The sequence below is a fragment of the Apodemus sylvaticus genome, chromosome 7 (genome assembly GCF_947179515.1).
Source record: "Apodemus sylvaticus chromosome 7, mApoSyl1.1, whole genome shotgun sequence".
In the NCBI taxonomy this organism is placed as follows: Eukaryota; Metazoa; Chordata; class Mammalia; order Rodentia; family Muridae; genus Apodemus; species Apodemus sylvaticus.
This window is the reverse complement of record NC_067478.1, coordinates 108,572,092-108,598,929: the sequence shown is the minus strand read 5'-3', so window position 1 is coordinate 108,598,929 and position 26,838 is coordinate 108,572,092. Positions and strand designations below refer to the sequence as shown.

Here is a 26,838-nt window from a genome sequence, read left to right as displayed (position 1 = left end):
ATTTAATTTTGGTATTTGGTATCTGTCAAGGAAATTGTCCATTTCCTCCAGATTCTCCAGTTGTGTTGAGTATAGGCTCTTGTAGTAGGATCTGATGATTTTTTGGATTTCCTCAGTTTCCGTTGTTATATCTCCCTTTTCATTTCTAAGTTTGTTAATTTGGATACTTTCTCTGTGCCCTTTGGTCATTCTGGCTAAGGGTTTATCTATCTTGTTGATTTTCTCAAAGAACCAGCTCCTGGTATTGTTGATTTTTTGTATGGTTCTCTTTGTTTCTACTTGATTGATTTCGGCCCTGAGTTTGATGATTTCCTGCCTTCTACTCCTCCTGGGCGAAATAGCTTCTTTTTGTTCTAAGGCTTTCAGGTGTGTCATTAAGCTGGTAATGTATGCTCTCTCCATTTTCTTTTTGGAGGCACTCAGGGCTATGAGTTTTCCTCTTAGCACTGCTTTCATTGTGTCCCATAGGTTTGGGTATGTTGTGTTTTCATTTTCATTGTGTTCTAAAAAGTCTTTAATTTCTTTCTTTATTTCTTCCTTGACCAAGGTATCATTGAGTAGAGTATTGTTCAGTTTCCACGTGTATGTGGGCTTTCTGTTGTTTCTGTTGCTATTGAAGACCACTTTTACTCCATAGTGATCAGATAGGAGGCATGGGATTAGTTCGATCTTCTTATATTTGTTGAGGTCTGTCTTGTGACCAATTATATGGTCGATTTTGGAGAAGGTACCATGAGGTGCTGAGAAAAAGGTATATTCTTTTGTTTTAGGATAGAATGTTCTATATATATCTGTTAAATCTAATTGGTCCAAAGCTTCAATTAGTTTCATTGTGTCCCTGTTTAGTTTCTGTTTTCCTGATCGGTCCATTGAGGAAAGTGCAGTGTTGAAGTCACCCACAATTATTGTGTTAGGTGCAATGTGTGCTTTTAGTTTTAATAAAGTTTCTTTTACGAAAGAGGGTGCCCTTGCATTTGGGGCATAGATGTTCAGGATTGACAGTTCTTCTTTTTGTATTTTTCCTTTGACCAGCAAGAAGTGTCCCTCAGGGTCTCTTTTGATGACTTTGGGTTGAAAGTCAATTTTATCTGATATTAAAATGGCTACTCCAGCTTGTTTCCTGAGACCATTTGCTTGTAAAATTGTCTTCCAGCCTTTTACTCTAAGGTAGTGTTTGTCTTTGACCCTGAGGTGTGTTTCCTGTAAGCAGCAAAATGTAGGGTCCTGTTTACGTATCCATTCAGTTAGTCTGTGTCTTTTTATTGGGGCATTAAGTCCATTGATGTTAAGAGATATTAAGGAATAGTGATTGTTACTTCCTATCATTTTTGACGTTATTTTTTAAATTTTAATGCTTAACTTCTTTTGGGTTTGATGAAAGGTTACTATCTTGCTTTTTCCAGGGTGAAGTTTCCCTCCTTGTATTGGTGTTGTCCTCCTATTATCCTTTTTAGGGCCGGGTTTGTGGATAGATATTGGGTAAACTTGGTTTTGTCATGAAATATCTTAGTTTCTCCATCTATGGTGATTGAGAGTTTTGCTGGATATAGTAGTTTTGGTTGGCATTTGTGTTCTCTTAGAGTCTGCATGAGATCTGCCCAGGACCTTCTAGCCTTCATAGTCTCAGGTGAAAAGTCTGCTGTCATTCTGATAGGTCTTCCTTTATATGTTACTTGGCCTTTCATTGGATGCTGAAAAAGCATTTGACAAAATTCAGCATCCCTTCATGCTTAAAGTCTTGGAGAGAACAGGAATTCAAGGCCCATACCTAAACATAGTAAAAGCAATATACAGCAAACAGGTAGCCAGCATCAAACTAAATGGAGAGAAACTTGAAGCAATCCCACTGAAATCAGGGACCAGACAAGGCTGCCCCCTTTCTCCTTATCTTTTCAATATTGTACTTGAGGTACTAGCTCGGGCAATTCGACAACATAAGGAGATCAAAGGGATACAAATTGGAAAGGAGGAAGTCAAACTATCATTATTTGCAGTCTACCTAAGTGACCCAAAGAACTCCACTAGAGAGCTCCTACAGCTGATAAACAACTTCAGCAAAGTGGCAGGTTATAAAATCAACTCAAGCAAATCAGTGGCCTTCCTATACTCAAAGGATAAGCAGGCTGAGAAAGAAATTAGGGAAATGACCCCCTTCACAATAGCCACAAACAGTATAAAGTATCTTGGGGTGACTCTTACCAAACATGTGAAAGATCTGTATGACAAGAACTTCAAGACTCTGAAGAAGGAAATGGAAGAAGACCTCAAAAAATGGGAAAACCTCCCATGCTCCTGGATCGGTAGAATCAATATAGTTAAAATGGCCATTTTGCCTAAAGCACTATACAGATTCAATGCAATACCCATCAAAATCCCAACTCAATTCTTCACAGAGTTAGAAAGAGCAATTATCAAATTCATCTGGAACAACAAAAAACCCAGGATAGCTAAAACTATTCTCAGCAACAAAAGAAAATCTGGGGGAATCAGTATCCCTGACCTCAAGCAATACTACAGAGCAATAGTGTTAAAAACTGCATGGTATTGGTACAGTGACAGGCAGGAGGATCAATGGAACAGGATTGAAGATCCAGAAATGAACCCACACACCTATGGCCACTTGATCCTCGACAAAGAGGCTGAAAACATCCAATGGAAAAAAGATAGCCTTTTCAACAAATGGTGCTGGTTCAACTGGAGGTCAGCATGCAGAAGAATGCGAATTGATCCATCCTTGTCTCCTTGTACTAAGCTCAAATCCAAATGGATCAAGGACCTCCACATAAAGCCAGACACTCTGAAGCTAATAGAAAAGAAATTGGGGAAGACCCTTGAGGACATCGGTACAGGGAGAAAGTTTCTGAACAGAACACCAATAGCGTATGCTCTAAGAGCAAGAATTGACAAATGGGACCTCATAAAATTACAAAGTTTCTGTAAGGCAAAGGACACCATCAAGAGGACAAATCGGCAACCAACAAATTGGGAAAAGATCTTCACCAATCCTACATCAGATAGAGGGCTAATATCCAATATATATAAAGAACTCAAGAAGTTAGACTCCAGAAAACCAAACAACCCTATTAAAAAATGGGGTACAGAGTTAAACAAAGAATTCTCACCTGAAGAACTTCGGATGGCGGAGAAACATCTTAAAAAATGCTCAACTTCATTAGTCATTAGGGAAATGCAAATCAAAACAACCCTAAGATTTCATCTTACACCAGTCAGAATGGCTAAGATTAAAAATTCAGGAGATAGCAGGTGTTGGAGAGGGTGTGGAGAAAGAGGAACACTCCTCCACTGCTGGTGGGGTTGCAAATTGGTACAACCACTCTGGAAATCAGTCTGGCGGTTCCTCCGAAAACTGGGTACCTTACTTACAGAAGATCCTGCTATACCACTCCTGGGCATATACCCAGAAGACTCCCCACCATGTAATAAGGATACATGTTCTACTATGTTCATAGTAGCCCTATTTGTAATTGCCAGATGCTGGAAAGAACCCAGGTATCCCTCAACAGAAGAGTGGATGCAAAAAATGTGGTATATCTACACAATGGAGTACTATTCAGCCATTAGAAACAATGAATTTATGAAATTCTTAGGCAAATGGATGGAGCTAGAGAATATCATACTAAGTGAGATAACCCAGACTCAAAAGGTGAATCATGGTATGCACTCACTAATAAGTGGATATTAACCTAGAAAACTGGAATACCCAAAACATAATCCACACATCAAATGACGTACAAGAAGAAAGGAGGAGTGGCTCCTGGTTCTGGAAAGACTCAGTGAAACAGTATTCAGCAAAACCAGAACGGGGAAGTGGGAAGGGGTGGGTGGGAGGACAGGGGAAGAGAAGGGGGTTTGCGGGACTTTCGGGGAGTGGGGGGGGCTAGAAAAGGGGAAATCATTTGAAATGTAAATAAATTATATCGAATAAAAAAAAAGAATAAAAAAAAAAGAAATTACAACTATAAAATTTAGAAAAAAAAAAAAAAGAATGAGGGTGCCCTTGCATTTGGAGCATAGATGGTCAGGATTGAGACTCTTCTTGGTGGATTTTTCCTTTGACCAGCAAGAAGTGTCCTTCCGTGTCTCTTTTGATAACTTTAGGTTGAAAGTCAATTTTATCTGATATTAGAATAAGCCATACATCCCCTGGTTCTGGAAAGACTCAGTGTAGCAATATAAGACAAAACCAGAACAGGGAAGTGGGAAGGGGTGGGTGGGAGAACAGGGTGAGGGAAGTGGGCTTATGTGACTTTCGGGGAGTGGGGGGGTGGGCAGAATAGGGGAAATCATTTGAAATGTAAATAAAAATATATCGAATAAAAAAAGAAGTGGAAATAACAATGAATATTTGAAATGGGGTCCACATTCATAATTTTAGTATTCTCAGTCCAGTCAGAATTGCTATCTTCAAGAAAACAATGAAAAATGCTTGCAAGGGTGTGGGGAAAGGGAAACCCTCATACCCTACTAGAGGAATGTAAATCAGAGGAGCCACTATAGAAACTAACAGGAGTTGCAGATAGGTCTGGTGCTATTTGTATTTTGATGTTAATTCTGTTCTGTCCTAGGTGGAGCTGCTGAGGAGTGAGCCAAGTACTCAGGTGAAGTCTTTGTAAACAATCTCCTAATAAATAAAGGATCCAGTCACTGGGCTTGTAGGAGTTACTGCTGGGTTAGATAGGGGAAGAGAGGAAGAGAGGAAGAGAAGAAAGAGGGAGCCTTTTGGACAGGGATATATTGAGGACAAGATGTAATTACTAGTGTCATCCAGTTTCAATGGTGAATCCTGATGTATCTGTCAGAACTCACCACTGGAGGATTTAGATTTAATAAGGTTTACAAGGTTAGGTTTTAGTTGTTGTGCCCAGAGATTTAGTTACCCTTGTTTCTGAACTAAGTTTGTGTTGTGCTTTCATTCACACAGTGGCTCATCTGGGTTCAAGATAGAAAGGTCAGCAGCATAGTGTGGGTTTGCTTCATGTGCAGCACAAAGGCCATGGGGTATTTGAAGCATGGGGCTGGCATGGTATTGACCCACCAGTGGGAAATCAGCAAGCTGGTTGGAGAGATTTTGGAGCACTGAGTCAGAGAGTCTCTAGGAGATAAGAACAAGTGGGCCATTGCATGACCAGTCAGGCCACCATGGCAGAGAGTAGCTGGAATTAGCTCAAGATGGTACTTACCTTATTAATATTTCCCAACAAAGATGGAGGTACCTCAAATAGTTACATGTGAAACTACTAAAAGACCAGTGTATCACATCTGTGTACATACCCAAAGGACCTTGAGCCAAGCTATCACAGAAAGAAAAGTACATCTATGTCTATTTTCCCACTATTCACAATAGCCAAGAAGGGAGACAGAACTAGGTTTCCGTCAACAGATATGTAAATAAAAATAAAATTTGCTATTTATAAAGCTGAATTTTATTCAGTAATAAAGAAAAGTGAAGTCATGACATTTGCAAAAAATGAATGAGCTAAGAAACCATTTCTACTGTGAAATATAGAGGTAAATGTTCCTGTGTGTGTTCATTATGAAATAAGAAAAAGGACTATGATAGGAAAGGAGCATGTTTTGTTGGGGAATGGGAAGAACTAATGGAATGTTCATGGCATGAAAGTAGAGGAGCTTAGAATTTTTCCAGAGGAAGGGGCCTGTAGCAGGGGTGGGGTGGGAGAATAAGAAAAAAATTATAACCTTTATGTATAAAAATTAAAATAACTAAATCAATTATTTTATCTCAACTTAAGATTAACTAAAAAATTAGCAGGCAACAAAAATAGCCACAAAAATCTATAAATCTAGACTTGGTTGTCTTCATTTTCCTGTATCTTGGGTGATATTTTTCTATATATGAATAATACTAAGTTTTACATGTGTGTTTTGAGCTCTGCAGTCTCATTTGCTCTCCTGAAAAGTTCTAATATTTTTATTAGTGTTACTAAGAAGAAAGTCATCCAAAGTAACTGCAGAAACTAGAAAGACTGCAGAAACCACAGGGCAGACAGTTCTTGGGACCAAACCTGATCTGAACTCATTTGCCATGTTACAAATTATATTGCCCCATCTTATTAAAAAACAACTCTTGGCCTCTGCTCCCTTGAAAACACCACAGCCCAAAGGCATCCCAGGAGTTCCACTGACAACAGGACAACTGGGCAATGACACCACAGTCTGAAACTGCCCAGGAGATCCACAGCATGCAGGCAACTGACCCAAGAGTCTGAAAGACTCCCTGGAGTTCTGCTACACATAGGCGACAGACCCCATAGTCAGAAAGCCTCCCTGGAGAACAGCTACATACAGGGCAACAGCTTGACTGCTTCACTGAAGACCCAACAATATGGTCTGAAGGCCTCCCAAAGATTTGCTATAGCCAGGGTAACAGATCAGCAGCGTCTCTGCCCCACTAAAGACCCCACAATCTGAAGGTCTTCCAGAAGAGCCACTGCATCCAGGGCAAAAGGCCACCAGTGTACATGCCCCACTGAAGACCCCACAGTCTGAAAACTCCACAGGAGGTATGTTACAGCCAGGGCCACAGGATTACCAGGAGACCTGAAGGAACCCAGGGACATATGAGGCAGGCTCCAGACAGAGACACCCAGACCATCAAATGCCAGGGATAACCAGATGGTGAGAGACAAGTGCAAGCTTTTAAGTAACAGAAGCAAATATATGTGGGCATCATCAGAACCCAGTTCTCCCACCACAGCAAACCCTGGATATACACACACACCTGGAAATCAGGAAGCTTATCTACAATTCTATCTCAAGAAGATAATAGAGTCCTTTAAGGAGAATATAAATATATCACTGAAAGAAATACAGGAAAGCACAGGTAAACAGGTAGAAGCCCTTAAAGAAGAAACAAATGAATACCTTAAAGAAATACAGGAAAACACAATCAAACAGGTGAAGGAATTGAGCAAAGTGGTTCTAGAATTAGGTGGAAGTAGAAACAATATAGAAAACACAAATGAAGGCAACCATTGAAATAGAAAACCTTTGAAAGAGGTCTGAAATTACAGATGTAAGCATCACCAATAGAACACAAGAGACAGAAGAGAGAATGTCAGGTGTAGAAAACACCTTATAAGATATTGATACAACTGTTAAAGAAAATTTAAAACATAAAAAACTATTAAACCCAAACACCCAGGATGCAATGCAGAAATCAAATCTAAGAATAAAAGGAATAGCGGAGAGTGAAGACTCCCAGCTCAAACGGAACTGAAAATGTCATCAACAAGATCACAGACAAAAACTTCCCCAACCTAAAGGAAGAGATGGCCATAAATGTATAAGAAACTGATAGAACACCAAATAAATTGGACCAGAAAAGAAAATCCTCTAGTCACATAATAATCAAAACACTAAATGCACAGCACAAAAAAAAATATTAAAAGCTGCAAGAAAAACAAGGCCTAAGTAATGTATATAAGCAAACCTATCAGAATTATACCAGATTTCTCAACAGAGACACTAAAAGCCAGAAGAGCCTTGACAGAGGCTAGCCCAGGCTACTATACCCAGCAAAACTATCAGTTAACATAGATGGCAAAACCAAAATATTCCAGGACAAAACCAAATTCAAATAATATCTAGTTACCACAGAGAACTGTAGAAGGAAAATTCCAATACAAAGAAGGTACCTAAACCAAAAAAAAAAAAAAAAAAAAAAGATATGTCACAAAAAAAGCCAAAAGGAGAGAATAACATGCACATAATGCCACCTACAAAAACAAACATGATAGTATTTAACTATAGTCTGCCTTTAATATCTCTCAACATTAATGGACTCAACTATCCTATAAAAAGACATAAGCTAACAGACTGGATCAAGCATTTTGCTGAATACAAGAAGCACATCTTAATAACAAAGACAGACACTACCTCAGTGTAAAAGGCTGGAAAAAAGCCGGGCAGTGGTGGCGCACGTCTGTAATCCCAGCACTCTGGGAGGCAGATGCAGGTGGATTTCTGAGTTCGAGGCCAACCTGGTCTACAGAGTGAGTTCCAGGACAGCCAGGGCTATACAGAGAAACCCTGTCTCGAAAAAAAAAAAACAAATCCAAAAAAAAAAAAAAGTCTTACAAGAAAATGGTCCCAAGAAACAAGCTGGAGTTTCCATCCTAATATCCAATAAAATAGGCTTTCAACCAAAACTTATCAAGCAACAAGACACTTCATATTGATCAAAGGAAAAATCCACCAAGAGAAAGTCTCAATTCTGAGCATCTACGTGGCAAATGCAAGGACACCCACACTCATAAAAGAAACTTTACTAAAGCTTAAAACACACATTGAACACCCCCAATAATAGCGGGAGATTTCTGCAACCCACTTTCACTAGTGGACAGGTCTTTAAAACTGAAACTAAACTGAGACAGTGAAATTAGTAGAGGTTATGAACCAAATGGATTTAATAGATATCTACAGAGAATATTCCTTCCTCTTAGCACCTTGTGGTGCCTTCTCCAAAATTGGCCATATAAATGGCAACAAAACAAGCCTCAACTAATAAAAGAAGATTAAAATAATCTCATGCATCCTATTAGATCACCATGGCCTAAGGCTTGTCTTCTTTTTTTTTTTTAAGATTTATTTATTTATTTATATGAGTACACCATTGCTCTCTTCAGACACATCAGAAGTGGGCATCAGATTCCATTACAGATGGTTGTGAGCCACCATGTGGTTGCTGGGAATTGAACTCAGGACCTCTGGAAGAACAGTCGGGTGCTCTTAACCACTGAGCCATCTCTCCAACCCAAGGCTTGTCTTCAATAACAACAAAAACAATAGAAAACCCAAATACCCATGGGAACTGAACATCTCTACTCAATGATAACTTGGTCAGGGAAGAAATAAAAGAAGAAATTAAAGACTTCCTGGAATTCAATGAAAATGAGGACACAGTAGAGCCAAACTTATAAGACACAATGAAAGCAGTGCTAAGAGGAAAATTCATAGCACTAAGTTCCCTGGTAAAGAAATTGGAGAGATCCTATACTAGCACCTTAACAGCACACCTGAAAGCTCTAGAACAAAAAGAAGAAAACATAGCCAAGAGGAGTAGACTGCAAGAACTATTCAAGCTTAGGGACAAAATCAACCAAATAGAAACAAAGAGTACTATACAAAGAATTAACAAAACCAACAGCTGGTTCTTTAAGAGAATCAAAAAGATAGGTAAACCCCTAGCCAAACTAAGGATCCAGAGACAGTATCTAATTAACAAAACCAGAAATGAAGAGGGTGACATAACAACAGAAACAGAGGAAATTTAAAAGAAAAAATCATCAGATCCTACTACAAAAGCCTATACTCAACAAAACTGGAAAGTCTAGATGAAACAGATGATAATCTAAACAGATACCATATACCAAAGTTAAATAAAGAGCAGGTTAACTATGTAAATAGGCCCATATACCATAAGGAAATAGAAGAAGTCATTAAAAACCTCCCAACCCCAAAAAGCCCAGGGCCAGATGGCTTTAGGGTAGAATTCTATGAGACCTTCAAAGAAGACCTAATACCAACATTCCTCAAACTATTTCGTAAAATAGAAACAAAAGGAATGTTACATAATTCATTCTTTGAAGTCACAATTACTTTCATACCTAAACCACACAAAGACACACACAAAAAGAAAACTTCAGACCATTTTCACATACGAATATTAATGCAAAAATACTCAATAAAATTCTTGCAAACTGAATCGAAGAACACATCAAAACTATCATTCATGAGAATCAAGTAGGCTTCATCCTGAGGAGGTAAGGTTAGTTCAATATAAGAAAATCTATTAATGTAACCCCCCAAAAAAAACAAACTCAAAGAAAAAATCACATGATCATCTCCTTAGATACTGCAAAAGCATTTTACAAAATACACCAACCCTTTATGTTAAAAGTTTTGGAGAGATTAGGAGGAATTCAAGGTCCATACCTAAACACAAGAAAAACAATACACAACAAACCAACTGCCAATATCAAATTAAATGGAGAGATACTCAAAGCCATCCAACTAAAATCAGGGGCAAAGTCCACTCTCCCAATATCTTTTCAATATAGTATTCAGCATTTGAACTAAAGCAATAAGATAACAAAAGGAGAGCAAAAAGATACAAATTGGCAACAGAAAAGTCAAGTTACTACTATTTGCATACGATACGATAGTATATATAAGCAACCCCAAAAATTCTACCAGAGAACTTCTACAGCTGATGAGCAAGTTCAGCCAAGGGGCGGAATATAAAATTAACTCAAATAAAACCGTAGCCTTCCTTTATACAAGTGATAATTGGGCTGAGAAGGAAATTAGGAGGGAACCCTTCACAATTATCACAAATAATATAAAATAGCTTGGCATAACTCTAACCAAAGAAGTGAAAGATCTGTATGACAATAACTTAAAGTCACTTGAGAAAGAAATCAAAGATCTCAGAAAATGGAGAGATCTCCCATGCTCATGGATTGGCAGAATTAGCATAGTAAAAATTGCCATCTTATGAAAAACAATCTACAGATTCAGCACAATCCCCATCAAAATTCCAACCCAATTCTTCAAATACATGGAAAGAGCAATTCCCAAAAGCATCTGGAAAAATGGAAAAAAAAACAGAATAGGGAAAACAATTCTTATAAATAAAAGAACTTCTCGGGGAATCACCATCCCTGACGTTGAAATGTAATACAAAGCAATAGTGATAAAAACTGCATGGTATTGGTACAGAGACAAACACATTGATCAATGAGATCGAAATGAAGACACAGAACTAAAACCACACACTTATGGACACTTGATTTTTGACAAAGAAGCCAAAAATATACAATAGAAAAAAGAAAGCATCTTCAATGAATGATGCTGGTCTAACTGGCTGTATGTAGAAAAATGAAAATAGAGCCATATTTGTTACCTTGAACAAAGTTCAAGTCCAAGTGGATCAAGGACCTGAAGATTAAACCAGATTCACTGAATCTAAATAGAAGAGAAAGTGGGAAAGCGCCATGAACTCATTGGCACAGGGGAGAAATTTTCTAAATAAAACTCCAGTGACTCATGCTCTAAGATCAAGAGTTCATAAATGGAACTTCATGACTCTAGAAAACTTCTGTAAGGCAAAGGACATAGCCAATAGGACAAATCAACAAGCAACAGTTTGGGAAAATATCTTCACTAACCCCACATCTAATAGAGAGCTAATATCCAAAATACATAAAGAACTCAAGAAGATAACAACCAAGAAACCAAGCAACCCAATAAAAAATGGGGTGTAGAACTTAACAGAGAATTTACAACAGAGGGATCTCTAATGACTGAGAAGCACTTAAAGAAATGTTCAAAGTTCTTAGTCATGTAAATCAGAATGACACTGAGATTCCACCTTCTACCAATAAGGATGGCTAAAATCAAAACCTCAGGTGACAGCACGTTAGCAAGGATGTGAAAAAAGAGGAACACTCCTCCATTGCTGATGGGATTGCAAACTGGTACAACCACTCTGGAAATCAATTTGGAAGTTTTTCAAAAAAATGGAAATAGATCTACCTGAAGACCTAGCTATACCACTCTTGGGAATATACCCAAAAGATGCTCCACCATGCCACAGGAGCACACGTTGCATTATGTTCACAGTGGCCTTATTTGTGATAGCCAGAATCTGGAAACAACCCAGATGTCCCACAACAGAAGAATGGATACAGAAAATGTGGTTCATTTGCACAATGGAATACTACTCAGCTATTAAGAAGGAAGACATCCTGAGTTTTGCAGGCTAATGAAAGAAAGGAACTAGAAAATAGCCTCTTGAGTGAGGTAACTCAGATCCAAAAGAACATGCATGGTATGGACTCACTAATAAGTGGATATTACACAGAAAAGTACAGAATAGCCAGGATACAATCCACAGAACTCAAGAACACTAACAAGCCAAAGAACCCAAGTGAGGATGCCTCAGTCCCACTTGGGAGGGAGAAGAAAGCAATCACAGGAGAGGGGAGGAAGAGAGGGACCTGAATGGAAAAGGGGACAGGGAGGGGAAGAGAGGAGCATGATCAGGAATTGGGGGGAACAGGACTGAAGCCCTGAGGGCCAGTAGAAAGAATGGAAATAGGCAACCCTGGAAGGTAGGAGGTGGGGGAACCCTCTAGAATGTATCAGAGACCTGAGAGGTGAGGGACTCACAGGTCTCAAAGGGAGGGACTTTAGATGAAATACCCTACAGTGGGCAAAGGTAACTCATATAGAGTCTACCTCCAGTAGAAAGAGCATCAAATGGAGGGGAAGGTTGCCATCCCACAGTCAAAATTCTGACCCAGAATTTTTCCTGCCTGAAAAAACCTGCAGGGAAAAAATGGAGAAGAGCCTGAGGAAAAGTAGGTCCAGTGACAGGCCCAAACTATGATCCAGTTCAGGTGAAGGCTCCAAGGCCTGACACTATTACTGATATACTGGTGTGCTTACAAACAGAGGCCTATCAGGACTGCTCTCCAAAAGGCCCCAAAACCAGCTGAAAGAGTCAGATGCAGATATTTACACCCAACCAATGAACAGAAGCTGGTGACTTCTGTGGCTGAATTATAGAGAAGCTGGAAGAAGCTGAGAGGGGCAATCCTACAGGAAGACTAGCAGTCACAACTATCCTGGACACCTGGGATCTCTCAGACACTGAGCCACCAACCAGGCAGCACACACCAGCTGATATGAGGCCCCCAGTACATATACAGCAGAGGACTGCAAGGTCTGGACTCAATCAGAGAAGATGCACTTAACCCTCAAGAGTCTTGGAGCCTCAGGGAGTAGAAAGGTCTGGTGGCCTATGGGGGTGGGGCATCTCTTGGAGATGGGAGAAGGAGGTGTGGGATGTGGAACAGTTGGAGCAGGAGGGGGATAAAGTCTGGACTGTAAAAAAAAAAAAAGATTAAATGATAAATTTATTTAAAAAAATAGAGAAACAAGTCATTTTTCTCTCTGAAGTCCTACGATAAAATGCCTAACAGATAATTTGTTGCCAATAAAAGTTTCTGATTTAAGAGATATGAAATAATAACATGCCATTATTATGTTAACTTAGAATTTGTGGGTATTAGGCAAAGACAGATCCAGAGACAACATTTTTATAGTCTAAAAAGTAAAATTAAGCAGCATGTTGAGGAAGAACACTTCATTGGGTCTTTAAGCACCCATAAAAGTCAATGTGTCTAGTTATTTCAAATGTAAATGAAATAATTATGTTACATGGTTATTGCCCTTAGACAATATTATCCTCCAGCAGGGCAATGCTTTAAAGCCTCTTAGCGTGAGCCCTTTTTAAAGGTGACTGGCCAGCCATTCTATAACTTAAAACAAGTTCTACTTGTTTACAAAGATTCACTAGCCATTTGCCTTTTTAGGCAACAACCTGTTACAACTTTCTTTTTTAAAAAAGAATTTTAATTTCGCTTTCCTAACTGGAATCTCGAGGGCCTAGATTACTCAAGGCAAATTGTTTGTAAAAGCAATGATGACTTCAATCAAGACTGTTTCTCAGTTCACTGATTTAGCTATCATCCACAGTTCTTCTAGGTGCAGGCTACTTAGGCATCGGTTTGATAGATTAAATTTGTGATAAATGCCATATGGTTAGCAAACTCTACAGGAGAATAGAGTAAGTTGTGGGTTTCCAAGTACAAATTTTGTTTTGTTTCAAACTAAGTGGAAAGCTAGCATACCGCAAAATCATTGTATGTGTGCAGAGAATGAAACAAACGTTCTTACCGCTTGTTCCATGAAGTCAAATTCAGGAGCACAGGTGTATATTAAGGTATCAAAATCTGTGTACCTTAGGATCCTGGCTGCTATAAGGTCACTCAGGCGAATCTGGAAGAAAATAAGGCAAAAATGAATGACCGCTAATAAAAAAACACAGAGATGATAAGGAGTGGAAAGAAGGCAGAAAAAGCCATCAGAGATTGTAAGGCTGAAGCCAGTGATTGCCTGAAATAAACTACTGTGGAGTTTGTGACATTTATAATCCTATAATATGTGTTTGGGGGAAGGGGAGACTTTCAGTTTACCTCTCAGTGAACTGCAAATCATAAACCTTTCTATGTATTGTGGTTTTCACAAAGTCCCACATACTGCCTATGTTTGGTACTTAACACTTTCAGACATCCATTCGTCTGTTAAACATGAGAACTCTCCCTCATAGAAATCATGGATACACTTACTATTTTGACTTATATGACACCATCAACAAAGTCAATTGAGAACCCTTGCTTTCTGCCACCGAGGAGACAAGTTTCCACTGTCTTTGTTATATGGAACCTTAACTCAAATTCTCTGACACAAAAATCATTTTACCAACTTTGATGGTTATCAGTGTTCTCCACTTATTGACCAATACTGGGTCAATAAGAGTTACCACTTTTAAATTTAAAATACTCCTAGTAACTAATAATAACAATAAAAAATACTAAAATTTCACTTAGAGAAAGTCATTTAGGACTACCATAACACCATTAATTATGGATTTATAATCTGATAATTTATCATAAAATGATTGGACTGTATTTTTATTTCATCCAATGGCAATGTGTATGATTCTTTTTAAATTTTCAGAGATTGAGTTAAATTGTGAAAATAACCAGCCAGCCAAGTGTATAATGTCTAAACAGTCTAAATAAAGTTAAATAAAAAATGTATTTTACTAAAGAAAACCGTTGAGGATAATAAAGAAAACTGGTGCCTCACATTCCAGAAAACGGAAACAACAAAAATACCAAAGAAGCCATGGTTACCATCTCAGTAAGTAGGAAGCAAGGTTTTACATGTAGACGTTCTTTTATGTGAGGGTGTAACATTCTGTCAGCGATTCTCACTACTTTTGCTTTTACAGAAGCAGTGCCACAATTGGTTGCCAAGGGTAATGTGATTCTGTACAGGATGAGCCAACACTGGACAGTATTAGACCAGGAAACTTTCTTCCTACACTTTCTTTTGTTACATTCATGTATGCTATGCTTACTTCTTAATAGGTAGTGCTAGAAATAATGTGTGTGCATGCATGGTTTTCCTTTCCTTAAACTAGTTAGCAAGTTGGGGGTAGATCTTTAAAGAGGATTTTCTTTAAAATATTTTCTTTAAGCAAATAAATATTTCTTTTACCAAATTAGAGGTAAGAAATCCATTTTTATTATCCAACAGATTAAAATACAAAGAGCTGTTAACATGGTTTTACACAATAAGAATGTACCAAAACATAATTTTATCTCCTAATACTTAATTAGCAAAACTATATTGAAAAAAAAGTTCCATATTTCATAGGTAAGTATACACTGGTCATATATTGACATCTTCAGTAATGGGAAAATTATCATTAAGCACATGTTTATCTTTAGCTGAAATAGTACAAGTTACTACTAAAGAAATTCTTAGCTTTGAGTCTGGAAGACTATTCTGGTATCCACTGAGACATTTTCCCTGGCCATTCACTATCCCTTGTTGATTCACAGAATTATATTATTAGATATTTTATTTACATTTCAAATATCCCTTTTCCTGGTTTCCCCTCCCAAAACCCCCTATCCCATACTCCTCCCAACCCACCCACTCCCACTTCCCTGTCCTGGCATTCCCCTATACTGGAGCATCAAGCCTTCTGAGCACCAAGGGCCTCTCCTCCCTTTGATGTCCAATAAGGCCATCCTCTGCTACATATGCAGCTGGATCCATGGGTCCCTCCATGTATACACTTTGGTTGGTGGTTTAGTTCCTAGGAGTTCTGGGGGGTTAAGGTTGGTTCATATTGTTGTTCCTCCTATGGGGATGCAAACTCCTTCAGTTCCTTCAGTCCTTTCTATAACTCCTCAATTGGGGACCTTATGCTCAGTCCAATAATTGACTGAGAGCATCCACCTCTGTATTTGTCAGGTACTGGCAGAGCCTCTAGGATTCAGCTACATCAGGCTCCTGTCAGCACATGCTTATTGACATCTACAATAGTGTCTGGGTTTGGTGACTGTATATGGGATGGATTTGAAGAATTTTCGGATCAGCTTTGCAGAGTATGTGCTTGGGACCTGGCCAAATAGGAGCCCCTGAACAGTGAAGAGACATGAATAGGCTTCTTCAAGTTCTTACCCAGTTGTGTATTGTTAGAAATTTTATTTACATTTTAAGCAGAATGTACTTACATGGTCTGAAACACCACAGATTTTAGATGTCAGAAATTTCAAAATAATTGTTCCACACCACCAAGAACAGCCTTGGATTAGCTAGAAAATAAATAGGACATGACTCAGTTAAAATAGTCATTACTATGAGTAGCAGATCAAGACTAAGCCATGTGAGATGCACCAGCATGCAGTGAGGAGGAAATGGTGAGACAAGGAAAGCCCTTCTCAGTTCTGTTGACTGGCAAGGAATTAAATTTGATTAACACTGTGACACTGTGAGAAAATACCTAAAACATCATGGTACTACATACCCTAAATCTAAAGATAATTCAAAAAAGAAACCAAACAAAAATAGCTACCCTTTAGTCTCTTTGGAGACAGAGACAATTTTATTCTTAAACATTATCCTCAGCTAAAAATCAAGCCTCAGAGAGAACATTGAAGAACAGTGGATAAAGGAGCAGGGTAAGAAATATTAAGATCCCAAGGATGGAGGGGAGTGTATCTTCTGGACATGCCAGGAACAGTATCACTGTAGTAAAGAACTCATGCAGCTGCAGCTGCCTGCACTTGCCCTGAACAAGCCAAGCTAGTCTACACTTTGGTATGATTGAGGAAGCCCCATACATAGCGGAGGAGCTCTGGAAAGATAGCTGTGACTTCTGTAGGAGGGAAAGTCTATTCTCATTAAGAGTGTGGTCACTAATACACCAACAACAGAGTGTGAACAGCACATACTAGACTCCATAAGTTATTAAAAGATGAGGGGGGGAGGTACCTGAAGTTGAGGAATGGGGAAATGGGAGTTAGAGAGTCTGAAAGGAGTTAGAGAGAAGAGTGTAGCCAATTCAAAAAAATTTTTTTATTAATATTTTCCCTACATTGGGAAGAATATGAGTCTTTCTACAGGAAAAAAAATGCTCACATGTGAAGGTTCAGAACCAGGATCAACAAATAGGGAAGAGCATATCTTATTTGTCTTTCTGAGGTACCTCATTCAGTACATATTCCTCTTCCTTCCATTTACCTGAAAATTGTATTTCATTCTTCCTTACAGGTGAATAGTTTTCCACAGTTCATATGTACCACATTTTCATTACCTATGTATCGATCAAAGGATATTCACATTTCTTTCATTTCCTAGCTATTCTGAGTAGAGCTGCAGCAAACATGGTTGATTGAGCAAGAATCTGTGGAGTAGTCCTTTGGGTGTGTGCCAGAGAGTGGCAGACCACACAAGCCATGTGAGATATCTACTTCTGGCATGTGGAGGACTCGCCACCTTTATTTTTCCTGGTGACTGGATCCAGAGTGAATTAGGGTTTCCCTTTTCCTACCTCCTTACCAGCATTTGTTATCAGAGCTTTCTTTATTGTAGCCATTCTGGCTGGGGTAAGGTGAAATCTCAGAGTAATTTGAATTTCTATTTAAATAATTTTAAGAGTGATGAACAGGTTGGGGAAAACATTTTAACCTTTTATTTCTTCTTTTGAAAACTCCTTGCATACATCCGTAGTCCATTCTTGTTGCTATGTTTGTTTGTGTTGTTGTTGGGTTTTTCATTGTTTTTGGGGGGTTTCTTTTTTTAAGCTGGGTCTTTTGTTTTCTTGACTCTGTTATTTGAGTGGAATTGAGTTGGAACCAACCTGGAAGCCTCCTCACTAGGGACTACCTCTCAGAGTTCTGGGAGTAGCTGTGTAAGCTGCCAAGGGAGAAAAGCAATTAAATTTCTTACACAGATATGCTGCCTATGAACTGTAACAACCAAAACAGCAGGATTCCCAAAGGTACAATAGTGAGAGCTATATTCTAAAGTAGCCAAGTTTAAAAGCAGGGAACTCATGCTGGGCATGGTTATCTAGTCTACTTTCCCTGATTGGCAAAACAAAGGACCCTAGAATTCTTTGTGTGTTCTACATATTAACCCTCCATTAGATACAAGTCTGGTAAAATAAAATAAAAATCTTTCCATTTGTAGGTGGTCTCATCACTTGATGAGGGGTGTCCTTTGCTGGACTTGGTTTTTGGTCTCATATGGTCCCATTTATTAATTGTTGACACTAGGGATAGACAATATCTTTAAGAAATTGTGCTGGTCACTAGATAGCTCAGGCAGAAGAATGGAACTTGATCCTTTTCTTACATCTTGCATTAAAATAAACTCCAAATGATCAAGAATCTCAACATAAGACCTAATGTCTTGAACCTGAGGGAGGAGAAAGTAGGGAATGGTTTGGACTAAGTGGCATAGGAAAGGACTTTCTCAGCAGAAGACCAAGAGTGCAGAAATTAAGATTGACAGTCAAAGTGGGGCATGAGTTAGCTAGGTAGGACTCTCAACAGAACACAAACATCTGTTGGCATCCACAATAGTGTCTGGGTTTATTAACTGTTTATGGGATGGATCCACCCCCCCCCCAGGGGCAGTCTCTGAATGGCCTTTCCTTCAGTTGCAGCTCCACACTTTGTCTCTGTATTTCCTCCCATGAGTATTTTGTTCCCCCTTCTAAGGAAGACTGAAGTATCCACACTTTTAGTCTTCTTTCTTCTTGAGCTTCATGTGGTCTGTGAGTTGTACCTTGGGTATTCTGAGCTTCTGGACTAATATCCACTTATCAGTGAGTGTATACCATGTGTATTCTTTTGTAATTGGGTTACCTCACTCAGGATGATATTTTCTAGATCCACCCATTTGCCTAAGAGTTTCATGAATTCATTGTTTTTAACAGCTGAGTAGTACTCCATTGTATAAATGTACCACATTTTCTATATCCATTCCTCTGTTGAGGAACATCTGGATTCTTTTCAGCTTCTGGCTACTATAAATAAGGCTGCTATGAACATAGCGGAGCATGTGTCCTTATTACATTTTGGAGCATCTTCTGAGTATATGCCCAGGAACAGTATAGTTGGGTCTTCAGGTAGTATTATGTACAATTTTCTGAGGAACCGCCAAACTGATTTCCAGAGTGGTTGAACCAGCTTGCAATCCATGGATACCAACAAGTGCTTGCTGATATGAGCCTGAGAAAGCTGTCTCCAGTGAGGCTCTGCCAGTGCCTGACAAATACAGAAGTGAATACTCACAGCCATCCATTGGACTGAGCACAGGATCCCCAATAGTGGAGAGCTAGAAAAAGGACCCAAGGATCTGAAGGGGTTTGCAGCTTCATAGGAGGAACAACAATATCAACCAACAAGTACTCCCAGAGCTCCCAGGGACCCATGGCTCTAGCCGCATATGTAGCAGAAGATGGTCTTGTTGGACATCAGTGGGAGAAGCCCTTAATCCTGTGAAGGCTCAATGCCCCAGTGTAGGGGAATTCCAGGACAGGGAAATGGGAGTGAGTGAGTTGGTGAGTTAGACAGGGTTGGGATAGGGGTTTTTTTGAGGAGAAATGAGGAAAGGGGATAACATTTGAAATGTAAATAAAGAAAATATCTAGTAAAAAAAAAAAAAGCACAAACATCTGAGAAACATTGTAAAAAAATGTTCAACATCCTTAGCCATCCAAACTGCAAACTTTGAAGTTTCATTTTACTTCATTCAGAAAGTCTAATATTACAAAACAAAAATGACAATAAATGCTGCAGTGGATGAGGGGAGTGTAGCATGTATTCACTGCTAGCGGGAGTTGAAACAGCTACTGGCACTATGAAAACCAGTATAGAAGGCTCCCTAAAGCTGAAAATAGATCTATCACAGACCCACACCTGTACCACTCTTGGAAGTAAATCCGGAAGGACTCTATATCCTACTACAGAGATCCCCGCTCAACTAGATTCATTACTCCCATGTTCACAACAGATGAGAAGGGGAAGCAGCCAACCTTGGTGTCCATCAACTCATGAATGCATAATGAAAATGTGGTATATTTACACATTGCTGTACTACTCTGCTGTTAAGAAAAGTGAAATTATGAAATTCACAGGTAAACGATCAGAGCTGGAAATAATCCAAGTGAGGTAAGGCAGACACCGAAGAACAGTTGTTATGTTTTCTTTTATTTGTGGATGTTAAATCCGAATCTTCAAATATGACTGTTCTGTTTGAAATACCCACACAGTCCTGGAAATTAGTAAGGAACTGTGGGGGTGGGGGAGCATGTTTTCAAGAGAGAAGAGATAGGGTGAAGTGGTCTGAATTGGTAAAGGGGAAGAATGGTTATCAAGCAAGAAGGATTAAATTGGGGTGGGAAATACGAGGGCAGAGTAGAGGCGTATATGAGGAGGACTAAACAGCATTAAAGTCTTGTAGAAAAAGGCATAAGGAAACCTCCTACTATAGAAGCTTCTGTGTATTATGTACATATGTGTACATACATGACATGTTAAAAATAGATATTCCTCCTTTTTCTGTCTTTTTTCTTCTTTTCCGTTTTGTTGGTACATGCCAGTCAGAGGCCACCAATAAACTATTTCCCCACCCACTTCTAAAAGTTTCCCTTTCCTCATTCCTTGCTCTTTTATGAATAAAATTAATCCTCCATTGTTTCTTTCTTAATAAATTCCATTAGCTATCCTTGATCTGAGAATGCCTTTGATTCTCCTTTCATTCTTCTTAAATGACACTATAGTCGTTTGAGTGATAAATGTCCCCATTAACCTGTCTCCATTAACCTGGGTGGTGGTGCTGTTTACTGAGTTTCGGGAGGTGACACCTTGTTGGCTGGTTCTTCCCTGAAGCTTTGACAATTCAAAGTCTCATGTCGCTTCAGTTCCACAGTCTCTGCTGTCTGCTTGTGGTTGAAATGTGAACTCCCAGCTTCCTGCTCCTGCTGCCATGCCTCCCACCATGATGGACTCTTATCTCTTTAGAGCTGTAAGGAGAAATAAATTCTTCCTTCTAGAAGTTGACTCTAGTGATGGTATTTTATAGCAACAGAAAAGTAATGGAAATGGACACACTCACTATATACAGAATTCTTAATTGACATTTTCTTCAGACATTGACAAGAATCCTTCCGGCTCCTGACAGCTTCCATACTTGGATATGAGAATCTTCAGATGCTGTAATTCTTCTCAGTTTTACCCTTCTGGGCAAAGCTCTATTTTCCCCTAGCTGATATCAAGATTTCTTTCTTTAGTTTTCATTTTCCAAATTTTTCTTATATTGTATCTTACCTTGAATATCACTGGGTTTATCTTAACCAGGATTTATCTCTTGACAGATTGTAGGAGGTTTCATTCATTGCTTTTCAAGTATTTCCTAGCCTAATTTTGAACCCCTCTAGAATTCTGGTAATATAAATATATCAGATCGTTTCTTCTTGCCCATGCATTTCTGAGATACAGCCATGTCTCCATTCTGTTCTTGATTTAGATCAAGTTGTTTCTCCTGCCTCATCTGTCTACTAGAGATGCTGCCATTCATTCTTGCTATTAACATAGGCACGGGATTTTAAACTTAAAGTTATTGTATTTCTCAATTATATCATTCTCAAATTCTCTTTTTAAAACGTTCTATTTCCCGATGTCTTATAATCTCATATCTAAATATGTTAATGAAGCATTTTATGGTGACTGTTTTTAAAAGTTCCTCAGATCATCCAATGCCCATCGTTCAGTCTCCCACTCCCCTCCTGCTCCATTCTTCACAGCCTGCAGTAATCAGGAATACATTCCAGTCAAGGTTTGTAAAGCATCCACACAAGGGAAAGAACAGGCTGTTGGTTTTTTGTGCCTGACTTCTTTCATTATGTATAATGCCCTCCAGCCTTGTGAATTTTCTATATATCACAGGATATCATTCTTATTCATAACTGGTGATATTATATTGTGCATAGGTGCACCTCATTTTCTTTTTCTAATGATAAGCACCTACATTGATTCCATGTCTTAGTTATTGAGGATAGTGCACCATAAACATCAACTGTCAGGTGTCTCTGTGATATATTGATGTTGTTTTCTTTGGCTGTAAACCCAGAGTGCCAATAAGAACAGAATATGTGCATTTCACACCAAGGTATGACTCTAGTTCACGATAACCTCCTGTGTTTTATGAAAGCAAGAAGACAGGCATGCCCTAAACATAAATTAATATGGAGAGGTAGGAGTCACCCTTGTGGTCAGAGCAATGGCATACAGTAACTGAAATATTATATTTTATATCATAAATACACAAAACGATTACAAGGTAATACACTTTATTAATAGCTAAGGAGTTAGAAAAGCTTACTCTAATCACTATACACTATATACATCACTATACACTATATATATCACTATACACTATATACATCACTATACACTATATACAAGTCCCAAATGATCACATAGTACCCTATAATTCTGTACAATTAAAATAATTAGCAAAAATAAAGACAATTTTCCAATGATTCCACCACTCTGTTCATCTCAGTGCTGACACTTGGTGATTGCCTTTTCTAACTCATTTTTCTCATTCTCAGGAGTAAGGACTTTCTCATTCTCACTGTGATTGGTGGTTGCCACTGCATCTGGTGGGTTATGAATCATGTCATAGAGAATGTGCTTTTAACACCCCCATCTTAACCTAAAACGATACTATATTTCAACATATATAATCCCTGACTTTTTACATACTTTTAATAAAATAATAATTTAGTTTTTGGAATCTCTGCAGAGCTGCTTCTGTTAGTTTAGTGCACCTGGCGCCTTGTGTGGCTTCGTCCCAACCCAAATTCATGTCCATTAAAAGAGAATCTGCCTCACGAGTCCTCTTGCTACTAAGGGGAGGGTGGCAGACATCAGGTTTGTAAGGAGGAAAGAGCTCATTCCTTTCCAGTTATTTTAGTTTGGATCTCAAATGTCTTCCAAAGCAGGAGTGCTGAAAGCAGAGCTTTCTCAGAGGAGCCAAGCTCAGCACAGTAGGACCCAGAACCAAAGGCTCTGGGAGGGGACTGGATGACAAGTGTTCTCCAATATCAATCCGCTCACCAGTTCCTAGACTAACTGAGTTTGGTGGTGGGACCTCTCATTATGAAAGTTTGCCTCCTCCTTCCCTCCCCTCTCTTTTTCTTCTGCACTGGAGAAGGTGAGCAGCTCTGAGTAACCACATCCCCATTGCTGTAGTACTCCTCACCACTGCTTCTTAGAAACAGCAGGGCCAAGAGTAGTAGCCCGGCACCTCAGACACCTGAGCAGTAGCCCGGCACCTCAGACCCATGGGAAAAATACACCATTTCTCCTTCAGGGTGATTTTCTGGGGTATTTTGTTGCAATTATAGAAAGAAGACTGACTCTGCTGTCTTCTTGTTACCTGTCTTGATGGCCTCCATGGTTCCCCGTTGAGGCCAGAGAGGAATACCAATGTCAGATCATCAGGGTGGAGCATGTCCCTGACTTAACCTTTTGGGTTTCCCTCCACACTTTTGTCTGCTGGCTACTGATAGAATTCCTACTCAGTCTTTGCCAGTAGGAAATACTAAAACAATAGATTTTGATATATAGTTTGGCAATTTTTTCTAAAGGCCACCTGCCCCCAGTTCTAGTTACTGCTTTTAATAGTTCATAGGTAAAAAATAATTTGATGTCCACTAATTTTGTCAAAATAATATCTTTCTAAAATTAAGTATACTGTATCTTAGAAGTGTCATATTATCTACTACAAATGCTTCTCCATTTTTACTATAAGCTATAGAAAGGCCTCAAATGGAATATGGGATACCATTACATTTATTTATTGATGAATTTATTTATTGAAACATATTTCATTATGCTTAATAAATAAAAATGAAGTAAAAAAATTAAAAATATGAAATCTTACCCAAAACTGGAGTTCAGTGGCTCCCAATTTTTGGAGTTTGTTTTTCTTTTGCATTATTGCCTAAAAGATATGCAACCAAAAAAAATGGATGAAGGAAAATTAAGATTTATGTTGTATAGACCCTCTTTCCTATCACAACTACATCTGTAATTTTGCCTTAATTATTGACTTTTCAAATTATGGACAATATAAACTTCCATGAAGATAGAGCAAAGTGCTTGGTGTACTTAGTTGTCACTGAGTCAGGTGGTTCCTTCTCTGCAGGTAACTGCTGGCCAAAGTAGGTGGGATGCTGTAATACTGGGAATGACTGGCATCACCCAAAGAAAAGCAACCTTGCTGTGCACTGTCAGTCTTTATAATGCAGACGCAGGGCCTTTTCTCTGTCTCCTCATTATCACCTGATCAGAAAGGCACAATCCCACACATCATAGAGCCCCTATATGTCCCTCTGTTGATTACACCTGTGTTTTTCCTCAGCAAAACTTTAGTAGCTTCATTTCTACAGTCACATAATATTTATTTTAATGCTTATTAGGCACAGGTCTTTGCAGGCAAGATTGGATGTTAGTGATTTTTCTACGTTGCTTTGCGGGTAAAGGGGTGATGGACTAGCTGAGTTTAGGGCAGATAATAGCTAGATTAGCAGATATCAGCAGGGGTCTAGTGTTGTACTATTTTATTTTAGGCAGACCTAAGCAGGCTTGAGGCACTCTTGAAAAACAAACCACCATATTTTATTGCCTTTATTGAGAGTGATACTTCAATAAATCCATTTTATTACTTTTAGCCAAGCCTCTGATAGGCATAAGCCAGAAGTGAGAATATCCTCTTTCCCTCCACAAATGAGATACTAGCAATCCTAATGCAAAAAGATGTCTTCCCAGGTGCACTGTCACTCTACTTTCTGCCAACTTACCCATGTCACTAACAAACATGAGGAATAATAAGAACTTAAGTACATTGTGTTTCCAAACATCAAAATGAAGCACAGGGCAACAGAACACTGGAAAACAGAGACAAAAATGATTCATAGTCACTACATGTAGTTGTACTTTGGAAGCAGGTAGGCAATTATGTCTTTAGCTTTTTTATTAGTTGTGCACAATATATTTTGTCATGACCTTTTCACATAATAGCTCATATACTCTGATCACATCATTATATAAATTTCATTCATATAAATATTAATGTGTTTGGCCAAATAAAAATAGAATTTCAAGTTACTGCCAGGATCGAAGTATTAAAATTCAAGTTTATAAATTACTTATAACAGAATTTAAACTATCTTCTACATGCTCCCATGGTTTCTATAGTTTAAATAATGGAGTGACATATTAAGACAGTGATAAATATGTTTTCACTAGTGATTTGTTGCATCATTTTATGTAAGATTTATTTTATCATTTAGTTTTTTAAAGGAAGTGTTTGGAAATTAAGATAAAAATACAATAATATAAAAAAATTCAGTTGCAGAATTTTGCAGTTGTACAATGTTAACAAAAGCAGGTGTAAAGGAGAAGAGGAATTTTAAAATAATGACAATATTAAAGTGTAAAAGTAAAAATTAAAGGGCTGAAGACGGGGCTCAGCAGCTTAGAGCACATGCTGCTCTTGCTGAAGATCTAGGTTCAGTTCCCAGCCCTCACATGGCAACTCACAACTATCTGTAACTACAGCTCCAGGAGATCCGATGACTTCTTCTTCACTCTATGGGCATGAAATGCACTTAATGCATATGCATGCATATGACAAAAACTCATACACACACAAAGAAAAATATGCACATCTTAAGAGAGGACAGTCCATCTGCTGTATGGTTGCCGGCAAAAGCACAGGACAGCACACCCTGACATAATGTTGTTGATATCTTGTACCTCAAATGCTATCAAAAAAGAAGTATCCCGGCCGGGCAGCGGTCGCGCACGCCTGTAATCCCAGCACTTGGGAGGCAGAGGCAGGCAGATTTCTGAGTTCGAGGCCAGCCTGGTCTACAGAATGAGTTCCAGGACAGCCAGGACTACACAGAGAAACCCTGACTCAAAAAACCAAAAAAAAAAAAAAAAAAACCAAAAAAAAAAAAAAAAAGAAGTATCCCAGAAAACAGTTATGCTTTACAAAATGAGATGTAATATAAAAATGTTACCATGTTGATGTAAATGATCTTCTGAAATTTGCTTGGCTCAATGTATCCCACAACATACATGGGAAATAACGAGGCTATCTGAAACGAAAATATAAAAACTCCAATGTGAAAGAACTGTCAAAGATATACTGTTCACTATTCATAAAAAGGAAATACAAGGGAACAGGTTTATTTCTGATGATGAGAGCAAAATGTTTGATCTAACTTTTCAGTGGGGAAAATATAGAAAAGTATACTTATGTAAGTGCATGGTCTCCATAGGTTTTTATTATTACTACTATTGTTTTTTAGCAAGCCAATTAAGAACTACAAAGATAATTCCCAGGAAATAATGGGCATTTCTCCTCTGACCATGATATTTGAGCAATTCCTCTTCCAGTATAGCCTTGCAGAATCAATACTGGATGAAGTGTGCTAATTGTGTGACAGGTGAAAAAGAGCAGCCTAAGCAGGCTGACTGTGTGGAAGGAAGGGCACGCCAAGAAACAGAAGCCTCCTAAATTTCCAGGCTTCAGACTGAGGCTTGGAAGATCTACACTATAGGACTGAGACAGAAAGAAGTTATAATAAAGAAGAAAACCTACTTTTGAATCATCTCACTCTTTGCCAATGTTATGTAACAGTTACGATTGTTAGTATTTTTATCTATTAGAAACAAATTCATTATTCTCTGGGAAAAAAATTATCACCAATCTATCCTTAAGCTAATTCTATATTATCATACATAAAAAGCAACCAGGCAAGTCAGAAGAACAAGTAAG

The 26,838-nt window shown here is 38.5% G+C and overlaps 1 protein-coding gene across 1 annotated transcript in view; it reads right to left on the bottom strand.

Annotated features, from left to right (window-relative positions):
• Positions 1–26,838, bottom strand: part of Dpy19l2 (dpy-19 like 2) — a 109,369-nt gene that overhangs the window by 30,369 nt on the left and 52,162 nt on the right. The window contains exons 10-14 of the mRNA XM_052189673.1: positions 26,078–26,155; positions 24,851–24,937; positions 23,932–23,991; positions 16,203–16,283; positions 13,786–13,887 (exon numbers count right to left, since the gene is read on the bottom strand). Of these exons, the coding sequence (XP_052045633.1) occupies positions 13,786–13,887; positions 16,203–16,283; positions 23,932–23,991; positions 24,851–24,937; positions 26,078–26,155 (408 nt within the window). The remainder of the gene's footprint in view (positions 1–13,785; positions 13,888–16,202; positions 16,284–23,931; positions 23,992–24,850; positions 24,938–26,077; positions 26,156–26,838) is intronic.